At 37.7% G+C, this 20723-nt stretch overlaps 1 protein-coding gene across 3 annotated transcripts; it reads left to right on the forward strand.

The window, feature by feature from the left end:
• Positions 1-692: 692 nt before the first annotated feature.
• Positions 693-20018, forward strand: dgat1a (diacylglycerol O-acyltransferase 1a). 3 transcript variants are annotated; one of them, XM_088329465.1, is made up of 17 exons: positions 693-1176; positions 4491-4578; positions 7873-7913; positions 8653-8738; positions 9825-9877; positions 10777-10882; positions 12223-12351; positions 12442-12516; positions 13438-13541; positions 13619-13657; positions 14399-14440; positions 14513-14557; positions 15827-15939; positions 16250-16315; positions 17538-17625; positions 17695-17762; positions 19741-20018. In XM_088329465.1, the coding sequence occupies exons 1-17, from the start codon at positions 893-895 to the stop codon at positions 19772-19774; spliced, it is 1461 nt and encodes a 486-aa protein (XP_088185591.1). In that variant the 5' UTR covers positions 693-892; the 3' UTR covers positions 19775-20018. The 3 variants fall into 3 exon arrangements, with proteins under 3 accessions (XP_088185591.1, XP_088185589.1, XP_088185590.1); XM_088329463.1 differs by having other exon boundaries at positions 17695-17757; XM_088329464.1 differs by lacking the exon at positions 14513-14557 and having other exon boundaries at positions 17695-17757.
• The last annotated feature ends 705 nt before the right edge of the window (positions 20019-20723 follow it).

Genomic DNA, 20723 nt, shown 5'->3' on the forward strand with positions numbered 1-20723 from the left:
GGTGGCATTTTTTAGTATTCCTGTATAAGTATTGTTGACGTATTTTCATAGTAGTATTGTTTAAATATTTCAGTCGTATATCTGTAGTTTTTTGTAGTTTTACTATGGTTGTATTTTTGGAGTATTTTTCTAATATTACTGTAGTTGTATTTTGGTAGTTTCTGTTGTAATATTTCGGTTGTAGCATTTTTGCATCATATAATTACTATTGTAGTATATTTATAATATTTCCATAGTAAAATATTTATGGTATATTTGTAGTATGTTTGTAGTATTTCTGTTGTAATATGTTTGTAGCAGTAGTTTGATCATTGTATTAAAGTAGTGTTTTTTTATTTCTCGAGTAGTATTATTGAATTATTTCCATAGAAGTGTTTATGAAGTACTTCTGTGGTATCCTTTACATTAAGGTAGTTGTATTTGTGTTGTAATATTACTGCAGTAGTATTTTTGTATCGTAGTATTTCCGTAGTAGTATTTTTGAAGTGCTGTATTTCCATGGTAGAATATTTGTGGTCAGAGGCTTAACCAGACTGGTTGATAAACATGGAAATAATGTCAAGCACTTATAAACTCAAAATTCGAGCGCTTAATCATCCTTGAAAAGACAACACTAACATTTAAGCGTTTTCAAGGATTTCAAGCACCCGTACGAGCCCCGCTGAAGTGTCTGTAGCGCAAAGTGGGGGACAAGTGAGATCTGGCAACCCATCAGCTAATTGCCCCCCGTGATCTTGATAGCCTTAGACGTGAAACAACGCCCCCGAACGTGGACTCTGGCGGGCATTATTTCCACGCCACTCAAGGCGTCACGCGTGTTTTGCGTGGGGGAGGCTCACTCGCCCACTCACAAGTCAGTAAAGAAATCAAGCGGAGCCAAAATGAAGCGGGGATGAGCGACCGTGGCGAGATGAGAGGGCCCTCTACCCGCCTGAGGAGAACGACCATTTCCGGCGGCGTCAAGCAGCAACAGCAACATGCCCACGGAGGAAAGTCGCAGGCCGGTGAGAAACCGCCGCCGTGTTCCGGTAAGAAGAGCGAAGAAGCGACCAGGCGGCTGGAGAGCAACGGGAAGGCGGACAGAGAACTCAGAGAAGCCAGAGAAACGGGACAGGCGCGCGGTGACAAACAAAACAAGCCGGGAAGTCCGGTGGACGAAATCATTGAGGGACTCAGGTAACCTTAAACGACACCGCTTGCGGTCGAACATTTATCCAGCCTGCTGTAGTTTTACTTTATGTCGTATTTTTTGCGGTATTTCTGGAGTAGTATTTCCATAGTAGCATTTTTGCAGTATTTCAGTAGTATGTCTGTATCATTTTTTTGTACTATTACTGTTGTTGCAGTATTTCTGACGGCATTTTTCTGTACCAATATTTTTGTTGTAATTCTGCCCCAATATTTCTTTAGTGGTATTTTTGTATTACACTGGTGGTATTTTTGTAGTATTTCTGTTGTAGTATTTTTCAAGTATTACCATAGTAGATTTAAAAAAAATCTTTAATGGAATATTTTTGGAGGGTTACTGTGGTTGTATTTTTGTAATATTTCTGTCGTCATTTTTCTGTAATACTATTTTGTAGTATTTCTGTATTCAGGTTTTTGACGTATTTCCATAGTAGTATTTTTGTAATATTTCTGTAATATATCTGTAGTATGTTTGTAGTATTTCTGGCTTAATTTTTCTGAACTAGTATTTTGTAGTATTTCCAGTAAAACATAGTAGGAAAAAAGGTCTAGGATGCAAAGAATCCAAATGCAACAAAATGAATTCTAGCACAAACACAGTATGGTCATCATGGCAGTAGTATATTCCAGTAGCATATCTAATATTTTTCTAGCATAACTGTAATTATGTTTTTGGAGTATTTCTGTTGCAATAATTCTGAACTAGTATTTTTGTTGTATTTCTGTCCTAATATTTCTCTAGTAGTGTTTTTGTATTGTTGTATTACCCTATTGGTATTTTTGTAGTATTTCTGTTGCAATATTATTCAATTATTTTCATAGTAGTATTTCTATAACATTTTAGTATTATATCTGTAGTATTTTTGTAGGATTACTGTGGTTCTATTTTTGTATTAAAGCATATCTATAGGTGTTTTTTTCCCCGAGAATGAAAGTAAAATAATATACTTGGTTGTTGTTTTTAAGTACTAAATTTTATATTTCGTTTTGTAGTAGGATCCTCAATTTGTGTACTAGACGGCTACCTAGCGCAGTATTCACAGAGTACGCCACTAAACATTCCACCTGATTAACTGTTCTTTTCAATTTATTATAATAAAGTACGTAACATCAATGTATTTGCTGCGTATCCGTAGCAATAATTTATTCAACATAATCGGAGTAGAGGAGAATACGGTTTTCCCGGAATGGATGACTATTTTTGAAGTATTTATTTTGCAATATTTCTGTTTGTAATATTTTTGCAGTATTTCCGTCGTAATATTTCCGTTGTAAATGTTTGGATTATAGTGTTTTAAGAATTTATGTAAAATAATTTATTAGGTCCGTGTTTTCAAGCACTAAATTTGATATTTAGATTTGTATCAATTTTCGAGTATTTCTGTGGTGTCACAAAAAGGGACAACGGGCACAAAGATGGCATATTTTTTTATTAGTAGTACTTTATTTACTATAATATATACACTTTTGTCATTATATTTTGACCATTTTTGTTTGGCGGGCCGCATGGAAAAGCCCAATAGGCCGCTTGTGGCCCTCGGACCGTATTTTGCCCACCCATGAATTAGCACAAAATGCACCCAGTTTGGTATGTAGTTTTAAAATAACAACTCATTTTATTACTATGCTGTTGCAGCTCAGTAGCCTAGATGGTAGTGTGCCCGCTTTGAGACTGGGAGGTCGCTGGTTCGCGCCTCGACCGAGACATACCTAATTGGTATAATGGCGGCGCCCTCTGGCTGCGGCTGCATCGACTCGCTACAACGGGTCAGATGTATCGACATTTCGTTAGTGAAATGTTTTTCAGAATGTTGTGTGGAAAACCCAGTTTGGCCCAACCTCACCCAAACCCTTGCTCTGATGGCTTCTAAGTAAATTGAGTGTAAGACCCAGGCTTTGAAACAAAGGCCAATCACAGATGGTAGTGTGCCCGCTTTGAGACTGGGAGGTCGCTGGTTCGCGCCTCGACCGAGACATACCTAATTGGTATAATGGCGGCGCCCTCTGGCTGCGGCTGCATCGACCCGCTACAACGGGTCAGGTGTATCGACATTTCGTTCTGTGTACATTGGTACAAAGAATGACAATACAAAGGAAATTATTATTATTATTATTATTCATACTATGTCCTGTTACATATTGCGAGTGGACTCAAATGAAGGGAAGCAGGAACTGAAACTCGAGAGTTTATAATGTCAAAAGGAGGTACGAAGTAACAAACATTATCGTTTTATCCATCGTTATATGGTTTTGTCCATCGTTGAATTGTTCTATCCAACTATCTATCATTCTATTGTTCAATTTTTCTATTATTGTCGTATCCATTGGTTTAGCGTTCTGTTGTTACATCGCTCTTTCTTTTCCTCTCTTTCACTCTCTTTCTCTCTTCCTTACAACGTTTAGACATCTACAGTATCTATCTACACATTGTTTTTTCTATTTATCATTAAATCTTTCTATCGTTCTCTATCGTTGTATCATTCTATTGTTTTCTCTATTGTTTCATTTCTTTATTGTTTTATCTATTACATCGTTCTCTCTATCGTTATATAATTCTATCATTCTCTCTATTGTTACATTTCTCTCTTACCGTTTTATCTATTGTTAGATCGTTTTATCGTTCTCTATCATTCAATTGTTTTATCGCGCTCTCTATCATTCTAGCTATCTTCATATCCTTCTCTCTATCATTCCCTTTATCGTTTTATCGTTCTCTCTCCTCTCTATTGTTCCTTCTATCGTTTTCTATTGTTTAATCGTTTTCTTTACATTTTTATCTATTCTTATACCTTTCTCTCTATCATTCCCTATATTGTTCTATGTATCGTTATATCCTTCCCTCCATCGTTATATCTATCATAAATGTGAATGGTCTGCATTTATATAGCGCTTTTCAAGTCACTGAGCGCTTTACAATGTGCTTCACACTTTCCTTTTTACACTAACTAACCGATAGCAGCGTCAGCCATGCATAGGCAACTATCAGCTGTTTTGGGGCATTAGGAATTCAGTGTCTTGCCCAAGGACACTTTGGCATATGACACAGAGGTGCCGGGAATCAAACCTGCAACCACTCGATCCCAAGACAAGCACTTTACCTCCTAAGCTACATCGTTATGTTGTTCTCTCCATTGTTTTTTCAATCGTTCTTGCTATCGTTATATCTAACGTTATATTGTTCTCTCTTTTGCTATCATTCCATCTCGGTCAATATATTTATACATGAATATTTTTTGTCTTAATAAAAGACATGCTAATCAAGTTTTCCTCCTCCCCCCACAAAAAATGAAATCTACACACAGCTGCCATGTCCAACAGGAGTCTCTTCTAAGCTCTGCCAGTGGCTTCAGTAACTATAGAGGGATCCTCAACTGGTGTGTTGTCATGCTGGTGAGTATACAATACTAGAATACCAAAGAGTAAATGGGAGCTTTCAAGATTTCATCGTCACGTATAAAGCTCACTTTTTATAACTGTTTTGTTCCAGTGCCTTAATCTGCGTCTTCCTGATCTGAAAATAGAATTGTCAGTCCATTATTGAGTTCTTTGTGGAACAGTGGTTTAAAAATAGATTTGAGGCCAGTTAGTGCGCTCGCCTCGTTCAGAATTATTTGTCGAGAACCTGCCCTCTTTAGCGTTACGCCACAATGGCCGCTTGCAGTCTTTGCTAAAGGTTACTGAAGCATAAGTCAGACATTTTGTGGAGTCAGACAATAACTTGCATCACAACCACCATGGGGAGCTGCTGTAAATGGACTGCAAAATGTCCTCCAAGAACTTTTTGTCATATTGCCACATTTCAGGCTTCAAACTCGGAGCCAAAAACTGAAAACATTTTATGATAATCAACAACATCTGAGACACAATCGGGAAGTGGAATCCAACTATTTCAACATTTTATGTTAAGTTTACAACATCAAAACCGAACTGGGGGTGTTGGAAAAAGTATTGGCTAGCTGTTCTCTCAGCTCAGCAGACTGACACCAGAAGTTCCCTGATGACTTGTGAATGATCTATGATCACCTAAATGACAAACAAAGGTGTCATCAAGTCTCTGTTTAAATGCACTTTCTCTGTGATGGGCTCAGAGGTCTGTGAAAGGAGACACTGGAGAACAGACCGCAATATGAAAACCAAAGAACACACCAGGCAGGACTGGGATAAATTTGTGGAAAAGTTCCAAGAAGGAATGGGATACAAGAGGATTTTCCAAAATTTACTCATCTACCCGAGCACTGTGCGAGCAATAATATCAAAATGGAGAGGGCATAGAACCACTGCAACACTACCAAGACCTGGACTTCCTGGACTATTTGGCTCTTTTCATCAGTATATATGGCTCGGAGATAATATAGAACGTTTGCAATTATTAAATATTTTTTTAGTGGCAATGCTGATTGACACTCATGCGTGGCCGAGACTTTACTACTCTATGCAGGGTTTGCTTTTAGGACTTAATTTTAACTACAGTTTACATTCGAGGTGATACACCAGCAGACCCCGTTGTCGCTGTAAATCGCTAAATAATCTTTATATGGGAGCTCATTCAAAATCTATGTTCATTGTTGAGACACTTTATGATGAAAAACCTGAGAAGATTTTTTTAATACCACAAATCTCTAGCAAAGCACCCAGAGCAATTATCCTTGCCCAGCGCCATCTGCTCTTAAGATAAATACGTTGGTATCCTCGTTTGCAGTATTTTTTGATATTTTTAAAAAATAATTTTGCTTGGACCTTGTTTTGAAACCAAAATTTAGGACAAAATGGCAGTCAAAATGAGCCTCAACACTCAAGTAATTGCAGGAGGGAGAATAATTTTTAATTGGTATTCATATTGATATGGGACACAGGCTCTGGCATGATTATTATTTAATAGCTTTTATCACGTCATCAAACATCACACTGTAAAATAAAATGTGCTGAACAATTGGGTTTTGTCTGGGGAGCCAGTTTGGCGGTTTTATTGAATTTCGTCTTAAAATATATGGTGTGGCTCTCTCAAGAAAAAAAATCTGAATATTTTTGCTTTTATGGTTCTTTGGGTCAAAAAGGTACCCGACCCCTGCACGAAACATTCAGCCCAAACAAGGCGAAAACTAATCAAAGAAGCAACTAAGTGGCCCATGATCATATCAGATGAGCTGCAAGCGTACACCAGCTGAGGTGGGACAATCTGTGCATAGACAACTATTAGTCATACAGTGCATTAATTCAAGTCAAGTCATTTTTATTTGTATAGCCCTTAATCACAAATAGTCTCAAAGGGCTTCACAAGTTATTACATATAAGAAGTTTAGGTTATTCGTATGCTATAAGAGTAGAAGTGAGTTTTAAGCTTAGACTAAAACATGTCCACTGAGGCAGCAGATCGGATCTCAGGGGGAAGAGCATTCCACAACACCGGTGCCCGGATGGAGAACGCTCTCGAACCAGCGGAACACTTCTTGGCTCTTGGGATCACCAGGAGACCGGCGCTCTCGGAACGAAGGCTTCGGGCCGGGAGATAGGGGGAAATCAGATCTGAAAGATATGAGGGGGAGAGTCCATGTATGATTTTGTATAGTAATAGGAGAACCTTAAAATCGCATCTTAGGCTAACGGAGCCAATGCAGGTTAGCCAAAATTGGGGTGATGTGATCGTACTTTTTTGTCCTAGTTAAAAGCCTCGCTGCAGCATTTGGTACCAGCTGAAGACTCTTGAGTCTGGTCATCGGAAGACCGGAAAGTAGTGCATTACAGTAATCGAGACGGGAGGTAACAAACGCGTGAATTATGATTCCCGCATCCGACTGAGAAAGTATAGGACGAATTTTAGCAATGTTACGGAGATGGAAGAAAGCGGTTCTAGTAATTTTCTTCACATGTGTTTGAAAGGACAGATCGTCAAATATGACACCTAAGTTTTTAAGTGAGTCACTCTGTGTGATGTGGCAATTGTCAATGTTCACAGCGGTTTTAGAGAATAAGTCACGGGACTTAGATGGACCTAACTAACATTTCAGTCTTTTCAGAGTTAAGACGCAGGAAATTGAGTGACATCCACTCTTTTATCTCCGTGAGGCAGGCCTCCAAATTTCCACAGTTTAGTGTGGCAGATTCCTATTTTCATTAATCTGTCCTTTATGGAAGATAGGCAAAAGGAAAGCTCTTCCTGAAAGAGTACTATAAAAACGCCCATTTGGCGTTAACACGACGCTGCATCGGACACACAAATAACATGTGGAACAAGGTGCTCAGGTCAGATGAGACCAAAATATAACTTTTTCTACTGAATGCAAAGCGTTATGTTTGGTGTAAGAGTAACACTGCATATCACCCTGAAAACATCTCCTCTGTCAAACATGGTGGTTTCAGCATTGTGCATTGTGTCTCACATGTTGTTGATCTTTATAAAATGTATTGAGATTTTTATCTATAGGTTTTACGCCTGAATTACAGCAATACGTCAAAAAGTTCTTGGCGGGTAGCAATACCTTTGCGAGGCACAGTACCCCTGATGGCAGCTAAACGATTGCAAACCTAGGATAGGATATCACAAAGCTCAGACTTGATTCTTCATAAACAAGCAGAGTCATAAAGTTTTATCGGACGTTATCGCGATCACCTCCCCAGACACACCTTGTACTTTTCGTTGAGCAAGACAACAATAAACACCTGGCCTTCATTTTTTTCCTCTCTTAGATGCTGAGCAATGCGCGCCTCTTCCTGGAGAATATCATAAAGTGAGCACACACTTGATCAGAGGTAAGATCTGGCCTAAAAAAAAATCAGCCCGACCCGACCTGAGTCGCGAGTATATAAACCCGAACCCGCCCAAACCCGACAAATTAACTTGCTTTGATAACCAAGCCTGAAATAAACTTCAGCTGTGCGCACTTCAGCGTGGAACTGCGTTTCGGCTAAACTACCCAGCTTGGGTTTTACTTGGGGCAGAGCCCCTCAAATCAAGTGTGCACTGCAAGCGCACCGCCAAAATAAACGGTTCGGCGTATTTCGGCGACGTGTAGCGAGCGAAAGTGAAACTGAAAGAAACGGCCCCGAAAATAAAATCATATTCTGCAGATTACAAGCTGCAAACAGTGAAATTTTGACCAAAAAGAAAGTTGCTGAAGCGGAAATGACATGTGACGTGAGGGAGGTGGAAGGCAGACGCGTCGCACTTTTTACCCCAAAACCGAGGAGTAAAACTTCTTTGGATTTAGTGATTTGGAGTTACACTGATTTGGTAAGCATTTACTTAATCTGAATAATGACTTAAGTAAAAGTAAGTGCATGCTGTGCAGATCCTCCACAAAGGGGCGAAAAAAGAAAAAGAAACATTTTATGTCCAAATTTCAGGATGGGGTCGGGTCGGGTTCAGGCTCGGGTCCAAGATCTTACCTCTACACTCGATGTATTCTGATGATTTTTTTTTTTGTCCCAAAAATGAATCTTTTCCCAAACTGCTTCTTTCGATTTTAGGTACGGTATCTTGGTAGATCCCATCCAGGTGGTGTCTCTCTTTTTGAAAGACCCGTACAGCTGGCCAGCCGCTTGCCTTATCATCGGTATGATATTTAAGCTTTTTAATTTGCAAGTTGAAAAGAACTGTGTACTTTGACTTGTTCCCTTTAACTAGATTTGCGGAAATTGAGTACTTCATTATTACGCAAAATCTTAGTTGAAATTTGTGAACAAAACAGGCATCCTTCAAAATATAATTGACTATGTCTTTTAGCATACTCAAAGGACATTGTTTAGTATTAAGCAACTCCGAGTGTAACCAAACTGCATTCATTAAATTAAAAAAACTATTAATTTGAATCTAAAGCAAAAATATATTAACTATATATGATAAGAACATTCATTATTTTTAAATACTAGTAGTTCAAGACATCCTTGAAAAGGCTTGAATTTTAATGTTTTTTTCCAGGCTTGAAAAATGTTTGGAACTAGGGTACTTGTAAATACTTGAAATTGTTGCCATGTTTCTCAACAAATTGGCCTAAAAAAAGGACGCCGACACTGTTCCGGTGGCTTCGTTTTGCTATTGCATTTCTTCATCCCAGTGTGAATTACAGTAGCAGGCATTAGTTTGTATGGCATTGTAGGTGATGTGTCTTTTAGTGAAAAAGCGCCAGGGAGCCAAGAAGGAGCGCCAAAGACCCACATGTGGCTCCAGAGGAAGTTTAGTTGGTGGAGAAGTTCAACCTTGTTGGTGATAGAAAGTATCTCCCTCTACTTTTTTGGTAACTTTTAGAGAAATATTAAGTATGGTGTGCCTCTTAGACTGCAGGGTAATTGACGCAAAGCCAGAAAATGGGCGGTGCGACTGTTTAGCAGAACACAATGCAGGATGAAAACTGCCATACAGCAAGGGATTACTGTATTCGATTTTTACTATAAAGTGTATCAGATATTCTATGTGCTAATTATGGGTTTGAAACTGATAATGGTGTACCATGATATGGTATTTTACGCTGTTTTTACTTTTTTTTTTTTTTTTTTTAAGTCAATGTTGTTTAGAAGTCCTCGCGTCTTCAAGTCGATGCAGCTGTTTAGAACTAGAGCTGTTCTAGTCATAAAATTGTGGATTGCTGCCAAAGTTCACTTGTTGTGTGCCTTCACCTCTCGTTCCCCTCTGTTGTTTTCAGCATCCAACGTCTTCATTTTGGCAGCATTATATACAGAAAGACGTTTGGCTGTGGTAAGATCCTTTTCATTTATTTATTGTATTATCAAATATATATATTTCAGTTTATTGAATTTAATGCTGCCATGAATATTTTATGAACTCATTCAATGCCAGGCGTTTTTCTCAAATAGGGAAAGCGGGTGCTAGCCAATTTTTTGCAGTTTTAACTCATTTTTTAAGCCCTATTGACAATTTAGTACTTTAGCTATATAGGCATAGGACATAACAAAGTAATGCTTCAACCATCATCTTTCATTAACTTTTTTTATATTAGCTTTTAGCATTGTTTAGTAAACAATATTTACAAATTGCTAAGTTTCTTGAAAATCCTTGTTTCCAAGAAAACTTCTGAAAAAAACGGAAGTAGTACTTTCACTTTGGTGCTTTCTTTGCATTTGTGATAAATATATATATGCTACATGAAATTTTCAAGAACCTTCACATGATGTCATTCTTTTTTTGAAAGGAATAGGCTCTGTTGAAGAGCTAACTGCCTCTTACTATTTGTCAATATCTTTCCACTCTCCCAACACTACTTACACTACGCCTACTCTCAATATGGGGCCACCCACACACACTCATTTGCCAGATACAGAAGGCAACACTAGGAAGTTGGGCTTCCACAATGTGTGAACAAATATCTGATCAAAGCCACGCCTGCCATCTAATGGTGATTCATCATAATGTAATCATTCCCAGAGGCCTGATTCTTACCAATTAGCAGCTCCAAACCCTTTATAGTAGTGTTTTTTTTTTTTTTAACTAAAACAAGAAAAACACGTATTTACGTTTAGCCATTCACGGACAAATACGTATGGCATTGAGTAAGTTAATGAAATGTTTTATTTATTATGGTATTATTTAACATTTTAGAAAACATCATTTGATTTTGTCTTTTCTGTGTTTTGTAGGGAACTGTGTCAGAAACAACCGGCTTGATTTTTCACGTCATCAATTTGATGTTGCTGCTCATTTTCCCCGCTGTAACAGTCCTCACTGTCACCTCTGTTACCCCTGGTAGGTAAACTCTTGAGTTAATCATGCCTGCAGTATATCAAGTGGAGGGCAACCGATTATAAGTGCGTGTGTGATTAAAAGTGTAGTTAACTTGTTTTGGGGAAGCACGTTCAGGTGCAGACTGATATATTAGCTGTTATCATAACATTAGTCAAGCATGTGTTTGTGTTTAAGAGAGCGCATGAACAGTATGCTAAAGTGGAAGGCTGAGTAATTAGCTGCTACCATAACATTAGTTTGTCAATCTGGTTCTAAAACGGTCGTGCCCACACTTTGCAATTCGCAAGCTCCTTTGAAATTTCAATGCACTTTTTGTTAGGTTAATTAAGTTACGATGGTTGTATTGATATTTTTATTTATTTATTGAAAGAAAACGGGGAGCTATTTATGTTTTATATGTGCCTTTATATGAGTTGCTGCTAAGCCTGATTTTATTTCCAGTCAGTTTTTAGTTTATGTCAGGGGTTTCAAACTCATTTTAGCTGGGGGCTCCATGCTAGAAAGAAGAAAAACCTTGTGGGGGCAGGACTACTAGGAGAGAGAGAGGGAGAGAGAGAGAGAACTGAGTGATCATGAGGAAGAGAGAGAGAACTGAGTGATCATGAGGAAGAGGGAGAGAGAGAGAACTGAGTGATCAAGAGGAAGAGAGAGAGAGAACTGAGTGATCATGAGGAATAGAGAGAGAACTGAAAGATCATGAGGAAGAGGAAGAGAGAGAGAGAGAGAACTGAAAGATCATGAGGAAGAGGAAGAGAGAGAGAGAGAGAACTGAAAGATCATGAGGAAGAGGAAGAGAGAGAGAGAGAGAACTGAGTGATCATGAGAAAGAGGAAGAGAGAGAGAGAACTGAGTGATCATGAGAAAGAGGAAGAGAGAGAGAGAGAGAAAAAACTGAGTGATCATGAGAAAGAGGAATAGAGAAATAAAGGGAGTGAAAGTAAGAAAAAAGAAGGAAATTGTGAAAGAGAGAGAAATAGAAAACAAAAAGGTAGAGAAAGACAGAGGGCAAGGAAGAATAAAAAAAGAAGAACAAAGGTAGAAAAAGAGAAATAAATACTACTACATTTCCTTTGCAAGCGGTGCCTGGCTTGAGTGACATCAAGAGGAAATATTTAAAACTGCATCTCTTGCGTTGTGCTGAAATTCTTACAAATTATTGTAAAAGAGTACAATCGCAGGTAACTTGAATTTATAAAGATGATTCTTTCTTTTTGCATTATGATAAATTTCTCCCCGTCAATTTTTGAGCTTTTACAGCAAATGAATTCCGGCCTCCTCTTAATATTAAAAATCGGTATCAGAATTGGCCCATATATTAAGTGTACGTTTGTGCTTTCCAGTCGGCGGAATTCTGTCCCTGGGCATCTATACAGTTCTGTTCCTCAAGCTGTATTCTTACCGGGACACCAATAGGTGGTGTCGGGAGATCAGACAAGCCAAAGCCAAGAAACTGACTCGATCTTACTCCTGTTAGTATTGTTTCCCATTCAATTATTACGATTGTGGCACTATTGTTTTTACCGTGTTCATTTTGGACGTTCCATCATTGTGATTTGTAGGTCCGTCCGTGGCCCAGTCTAATGGCTCAGCCGTGCACACTAAAGTCTCCTACCCTGGGAATCTCACCCACAGAGGTGACAATAATAAATTATATATACAATTTTATTTGTAACTAATTTATTTTATCATGTTTTCATTTTTATCATTTGATTCTAAATAATTTGGTTTTATTTAGTTGTATTTTACTTTGTATTGTTTCTTAATTTAAGTTTAATTTTCTTTTGTTTTTCTATCATTGCATATTTTTGGGTTCCCTTATTTTCTTTTCTTTTTTATCTTGTCGTTTACTTTTATTGTTTTGTTTCACATTAAAAAAAATCTGATTGTTTTATTTTTTTCGATATATTCTATCTCTAACCTATATTTTTCTTAATCAATTTTGTTTTTTTATTATTTCTTGATTTATTTTTATTTTGTTTTGATACTTTTATTTTTATTAATTTTACATTATTATTATTTGTTTCTAGTTCTTCCAATGTCGGGACAGTTGTAATTATTTTTAACCTTCTCGTATTTGTTGTTTTATTTTATCGTATTTTCTTTACTTGACTTAATTTTGTCTCATTTCTCCTATTTAATTATTTTTTATTTTCTTATCAATGTGATCTGTATTAGTTTATACTTTAGTGTATGTGTATATATATATATATATATATATATATATATGATTTCTGTTTGTTTTATTCGACTATTTTATCTTGTTATATTTCATTTCATGTTTAACTATAATCAATTTTATCTTATTCATTTATTTTAGTGTTACTAATTTTGTTATTTCATTGTATTTTCTTTCCCCAAAATTTTATTTTCCTATTTTTATTTCTTTTTTTAATGTAAATGTGTTTTTTTAATTTTAATTTTCTTATTCCTTTTTTAAAATCTGTTTTATTTCATCTTGTATTATTTCTATCTTATTCAATCTCATTTTTGTTTTATTTTATTACATTTACTTGAAATTGTAAAAAGAAGTCGTGTAAATATGGTTTCATCCTTAGACATGTACTACTTTGTGTTTGCGCCGACGCTGTGCTACCAGCTCAACTTTCCTCGCTCTCCTCGGATACGCAAACGCTTCCTCCTGAGAAGGCTCTTTGAGATGGTGAGCTTTTCAAGAAATGAAATGAAATGAGGCTTTTTTTCTGGGATATTTTCATTTTTATTTTCTTGTTTTTGCAGTTGTTTTTCATGCAGCTCCTCGTGGGGTTAATACAGCAGGTAATTCTGTAGAAATCATATGCTAGTGGTTCCCAAAGTCATCCTGGGCCCGGACCGTTAACCAGAACTATGACCAATAATGAAATACCGGATACAGCTATGCAATTATGCCATTCTGGTGCAAAGAAATATTCAATTTTAGTGGCTCACGTAGTTTTTATTTTTGCACGATAAATCAAAACTTGGTTCAACACTGGAAATGGTCATTCTCAGATCATGATTAGCTTTTGTTGGGTCTTTACATCTAGTTAAAAACCCCGCCTCACACTTTTACCAGGTAACAAAGGGAACAAAGTATTCCATGGCTGATTTGGCGCGTTTTGGGAACAGTTCCAACCCGTGGTACCTAAAGGGGCTGTTTGACTTTTTCTCAAATTGTTGATGAATGGCTCATGATTAAAGTCACGTCCACTCCTGCCTCTTGTGCCAGGTGTCTTCTCTTTCCTTTCTCTCTCTGCTAAACTACCAGCACTGTAAGGCTGCCGTAATCACTGCTCTGAGCTCAGCTGAAAATAGGATAGGATGTGAGACAGAAGAAATACATTTTTTTTTTGTTCTCCAGAAAAATGTTGTATTATTATTTTGTCTCAGACATCGTGTCGTACTCTCTCAGACATCGTGTTGTGTGGACCCCTTGGAAAGATGTTTTTCACCCAAGGGGTTCGTGGACCACACTTCGGGAACCACTGTCATACGCAAATGTTGATGAAATCCTAACGTGATCCGTTTTTGGTCCTCCAGTGGATGGTTCCAACTATACAGAACTCTATGAAGCCTTTCCAGGTAGGGTGGAAGCACAAGTCATATAGACAAAAATGTTGCATTTTGGATTAGTGACAGTTGTTGCCCACACAGGAAATGAACTTTTCTCGTATGATGGAGCGTCTTCTCAAGTTGGCGGTGAGTGGAACAGTGCGTTCAAGCACATCCTAAAGATTCTGACGTTTTTCAACGAGATTGGCGTAGCTGACTAGGAGAAGGCATTGCAATGCATTAAATTCCTGCTGAGGATTCGTACGGGTGCTTGAAATTCTTGCAAATGCTTGAATGGTGTGTTTTCAAAAAATGAAAAGTGCTTGTCCTTCGAATTAAGTGCTTGTAGATGCTTGAAATTGTTGCTGTGTTTTGCAACAAGTCTGCTTAAAGGGACAGTCTGTAATATTCAGTGCCTCCTAGATGTGTTCATTCGATTTATAAGACCCATAACAGTAAAAAAAAAAAACAACCTTAATTTACTGAAAAAAAATATATACCGGTATATTTGACTAATAGACAAAAATACATGAACTATCATACCATACATATTCAGGGACAGTCTGTAAAATTGAATGCCTCCGGTGGTGCAAAAAAACTTCATTCAGTTGAAAAAATGAACATTTTATTTGAATAATAGGCAAAAATACATTAACTATAATACCAATGTTAATGTTTATAAATATTTATGGGTCAAGGAATTAGCATTTCTTTTACATAGCGGAATCCATACCTAGTGGTCACCGCCTTGTCTTGCTGCTATGCTGTGCTCAATTAGCACTAATTTTTGTACTTATTTGACAATACTGTGTTCAGACATTATGTATGACATTGTCCTATGAAGTGTCATCGCCCCTACAGGCCATGCTCAAAAGGACAGGTGCTTGGTACACTTAAACAGGGCACTATGAAATGTGCATTAGTTCAAGGATTACGTATCAATTATGGGCCATGCAAGAAAACAAAGTTAGCGTTCTCCAGTGGTAAATTGTAATGGGAATAACTTCCTGCAACTGAAAATATAAGATGCGTATTACTGGTATTTTTACTCAATACTTATATAGGGGAGATAGATATCTTAAAATATTGACACACATAGTGTTCTGACACATAAATATGTTTGTGATTTACTCAAGATCTTAAAATCATATGCGTTAATGAATGCAGACATATGATTAAAAATCGTATAGGTATATGGCGGATATATTTGTGGCTCTGCAAAATACATGATTCACACCAGATTTCTTCATTTAATGGTACTGGAGAAATTGGAGTATGGGCTGTGGAAAGTCCTTTAAAAAGTGCTTGAATTTGGCCATGAAAAGTGTGGACGAACCCTGGGTAGCGCTTTCAAGGACATCATGTTAATTCCTAATCTTTAGCCCAAAGTTTCTTCTATTTTCTCTTCCTGTTTAGGTCCCCAACCATCTGATTTGGTTAATCTTTTTCTACTGGTTCTTCCATTCGTCTATGAACTTTGTGGCGGAGCTGCTGCAGTTCGGAGACCGGGAGTTCTACAGGGACTGGTGGTACGTACCTAGAAACATACAGTAGAAACGCCTACTGAACACGTGAATAAACATGATTCTGTAAATAACCAATATTTATCATGAATAACTGCTATCGCAGTTGCTGCCTACTTGGTTTTCATAATTTGTACTGTCCCATGTTGAGTAAAGTTGGATCTGTTTTTTAGCATATTGCTAATTGCACTACTTTTAAATTCGACATTACTTTAAATTCTATGTGTATATGCGTACTAAATGGGGCAGCTTTGAATTTTTTTGACACTCTGAGTGATGACAATAAAGGCCAGAAATTCTATTCTAATTCGTGCAGGAATTCTGAGAGCGTCACCTACTTCTGGGCCAACTGGAACATCCCAGTTCACAAGTGGTGCCTAAGGTGAGAGGTCACTTCATGACGAATGTCCGCCTGGTTATTTAAGGTGCCTTTGCAAAGATATTGTCCCCCCGAGAACTTTTTGACATATTGCCATATTTCAGGCTTCTAACAAATAGAGCCAAACTCAAAATATTTTCTAAGGATCAACTACATGTGTGACAAAATTGTGAAAATGAACCAAATGAATTCAACATTTAATAATGTGCGAACAGATCATTTAAAAATGAAAAGTAGGTGTTGGAAAAATTATGCCCCCTTTGAGATTTCGTTTAAACTCCTTTTACTCTGATCACAGCCAGTGTTAGGAAGTTTTCACATCTGGAAACACAAATATTTACCCATTCTTCCTGACAAAACAGTTCTTTAAAATTTGATAGTGATTGTTTGTGCACAGCACACAGTCAAGACTTTGGCTTTGGCCATTCTAACATCTTTATATTGTTGAACCATTCCACTGTTGATTTTGCTTTATGTTTAGGGTCATTGTCCTGTTGGAAGGTAAACCTCCGCCCCATTCTCGGGTCTTTTGCAGACCCCAACAGATTTTCTGTCAGAATCGCCCTGTTATTGGCTCCATTCCTCTTCCCATCAATTTTAACTATATTCCCAGTTCCTGCTGAAGAAAAACAACCCAAAACATGATATTGCCACCGCCATGTTTAACAGTGGGGACAGTGTTTTCAGGGTGACGCTCGGTGTTAGTCTTGCGCTAAACGTAACACTTTGCCTTCAACCCAAAGAGTTCCATTTCTGTCTCATCTGACCTTGCTCTTTGTCTCTCCCATGTGGCTTCTTGCAAACGCCAAACAGGTCTGTTTATGGTGTTCTTTCAGAAAGGGCTTTTTTCTTTCCACTCTTCCATAAAGGGCAGATTTATGCAGAGTACGACTATCAATGTAGGTTCATTAGTTTCTTGTGTGTAGTGTTTTGAAATAATCTCACCTTTCAAGTAAATGAGGAATCATCCATCATGCACTAACATAAGAAAAAAACCGCGGGGACAAGCATGACGTCACTCTCCACCATTCCACCTGTTCCCCATTCCTCTTGCCTTATGTTCCACAATGAACAGCTTCGCTAAAAGTAAGATGAAAGCACATAGGCACGGTGGGGAAAAAATGAAGGCTATTCAAACTAAGTTGGGCATTGTTAACACTTACTAAGTAGATTCATTTTCAACTTTTTAACGACACCTCAAACGATACCCATCTGTGTTTTTCAGACATTTCTACAAGCCCATGCTAAGGAGAGGCGTCAACAAGCTAGTGGCGCAAAGCGCTGTTTTTCTGCTGTCTGCGTTCTTCCATGAGGTAATTATAAATAGAAAATCATATATTATTTTCCTTGTTAACTCTTTTGGATCGGGTTGTGTTCCTCAGTATTTGGTGAGCGTCCCTCTGAAGATGTTCCGGCTCTGGGCCTTTATGGGCATGATGGCGCAGGTGAGGTAAAGAAATGGTAATCCTCAGGGCGAGAAAGTAGGTTATCAAAATAAAAGCTGGAAACTATGAGCAGTTCCCTCAACGGTTTTATTTGCAGAATATTCCGGGCTCAAATGGGTTTTAGAAAGTGGCTGCAGACAGTTCACAAGTGCAAAGAAGAACATTTCTTAATATTCTTCATATGCTCAAACAAAACCTAAACTTAAAGAAGAAAACAAAACTAAAGACACAACGGTGGAAATTGACACTGCACAACGACCCTTTGTCTAAACCGGTTCTAGCGAGGCTGATATGATAAATGGAGTGATATCATGCTCAGGGTTGCAGTTTTCTGTTGGTGTAACATGCAAATGGAGACCGTAAGAAAAGCAATCTTTCAAATACAGTCCAAACGCCAACCCAACCCCCAATTAAAAAAAATTAACGGCCTCCATCATGATTTAACCCGTCTGTTGTTCTTGGGTCATAATGACAGGACACTGTGTTCTTAAAAAAAAAAAAAACTAAATTATATTTAATTCCACCCTAAATGTTAGGACTTTTCCTAGATGGTCACAACAGTAGAAAAACAATTAAATGCTCATATTCTCATTTCCACGTAAGCTGTATAAAAAGGTACAAAAATGACGACAACACAGGGGTAAGCCAGGAAACTGCAGCAGATTCACCCATGATTTTGTGCTCAAATAAACTAACCTTTGTTGGGGGTTTGTTCCGCCCCAAACAGGCCTGATAAAAGTAGGATAAAAGCAGATAAGCACAATGGAAAATGAAGCATAAGGGCTCTTTAAACTAAATTGGACATTATTAGCACATACTTAAAGCCCCCGTGTGTAATTCCTGACCACTAGATGGCACTGTATTGTCTAATGCAGACAAAAAAACAGTGCCAAGAGCATATCATATGGATAACAAAATGTAAAAAGAAATACAAATTTCTCGACCTTTTTTTTTCTTTTTTAAATTAACATTAGTGTGATAGTTGATGTTTTTTGCCTAGTATTCAAATCAATCGGGTTTTTTTGTACTGGATGAAAGTTCTTTGTCTTACTAAATATTACACCAGAGGTCTCCAACGTGATGCCCTCAGGCACCCGGATGCTTCCTATGGTTGATTGAGTCTATTTGACCCTATTTTTAATAACTAACTTGGTAATAGCATCGTAATAACATGATAGCTTGTTATTTTTGAAATTCAAATTGATACATTTCAGTTCATGGGCAAAAATCTATTCCAGTATCGATAAGTATTTTTAAACAATTAAGAGAAAAGAATGAGAATTTGGTCACATATTAATCAAATGTATTTAATTGTCTTTTTGTTTTATCCTACAAACTAAACTCCTATTTATGGGTTTTGTAGATCGAATGAACAAAAAAAAAAGTGCATTTTTCAGCTACCGATCTGGCTCCTTTTTAGCTTTGTAGCTAGCCACCTTCCTATCTTTTTAGCTATTTAGCAAGCTATTTACCTAGCTTTTTACCTTTTTTGAATGCTATCTAGCTAACATTTTACTATTGCTAGTTAACAAGCTTAATTTTTGCCTACTTTCTATTTAGCTTTTTTAAGCATTCTATCTGGCTATTTTGTTGACTGTTTACTCTTTTGACAAGCTAACTTGCTCCCTTTTATTTTTTACCAGTTTACATTTCTAGTTAACCAACTAGCTACATTTTAGCTATTTTGCCAGCCATCTAGCCAAGTTGTTATTTCAGAAATGTGCATCAAACCTGTAAAAGTAACTTGACTCCTAAAAGGTTGGAGACCCCTGTATTACACACTGTCCCTTTTAATAGAGAAAATATTTAAATTTCAACTTTTTAAGGACACCTCAAACGACTTCGCCCCACCTCTAAATAAACACCTCCACATATTCAACGTATTTCTACTTTGCCTTGTTTTATTTTATTCAATCCTTCATCAAAGATGATTTAAATTCTGCTGTTTCGGTTAGCAACCGACTGACTTTGGATCCTCTCCAGGTTCCGCTCGCTTGGTTTGTGGGCCGCTTCCTGAATGGCATTTACGGAAACGCAGCCGTGTGGATGTCGCTAATCATCGGCCAACCGGTGGCCGTCCTGATGTACGTGCACGACTACTATGTGACGCACTACAGCGCGTAGCGCCCACAAAACGTACTACACGTATTTTGTTCTCAAGCCGTGGCCAAAGACGAGGAAACTGGGGGACAAAATGGAAGGACTCTTATTTTCTCACATCCAAACAATGCAAGCGCCTAAGTAAAATATGTTTAATTAGACATCCGTGTTGTGTTGCTTTTGTGTTTTTGTGTATCACTTCTGCAATAACGTGCCATCGTTTAATCTCATTTATCGTCCTTATTGGCTGCAGCGGCGGAATACAGATTTGCTACGGGGGCTTGAAATCCTTGAAAATGCTTGAATTTTAATGTGTTTTCAAGGTTTGTAAAGGGCTCGAAATTGGGGATATGATTTTCATGTTTGACAAGTGTTTAAAAATCACAACAATGCTCTCTGGTGCCATTGGATTTCTTCTTCCCTTTAATTAACGGCAGCTCTCATTAGTTTGTCTGGCATTGTCTTATGAAATGTCATTGACCCCCTCCGGGTTGCACTTAAGAGGACAGGTGCAGGGTTCACCTAAACAGGGCACTGCGAAATGTGTCTTAATGCAAGGATTACGTATCAATTACAGTGTCTCCAAAGACATTTATGAGACCTCGGTAGGTGGATAGTTTAGGTGGGTCCAGGGAAACTGTTGAATCCTAAATGCACTAGTTATGAAAGGTAAACAAAGTCATACCCACAAAGCATAGTAAATGAGACAGGAGTTTTATGCAAAAACTCGTCATCTTATTACACTCAAAATAACTAGTGTTAGTAAATATAAGTACTGCTGCTTTTGTGATTGCTGCCAGGACAGGATGCCATTTCTTCTTCAATGGTGCACAGGAGGTTATTGCATACCTGTCAACCTCGGCCAA

Source organism: Urocampus carinirostris, chromosome 2 (assembly GCF_059441175.1).
Source record: "Urocampus carinirostris isolate Australia breed hairy pipefish chromosome 2, RoL_Ucar_1.0, whole genome shotgun sequence".
In the NCBI taxonomy this organism is placed as follows: Eukaryota; Metazoa; Chordata; class Actinopteri; order Syngnathiformes; family Syngnathidae; genus Urocampus; species Urocampus carinirostris.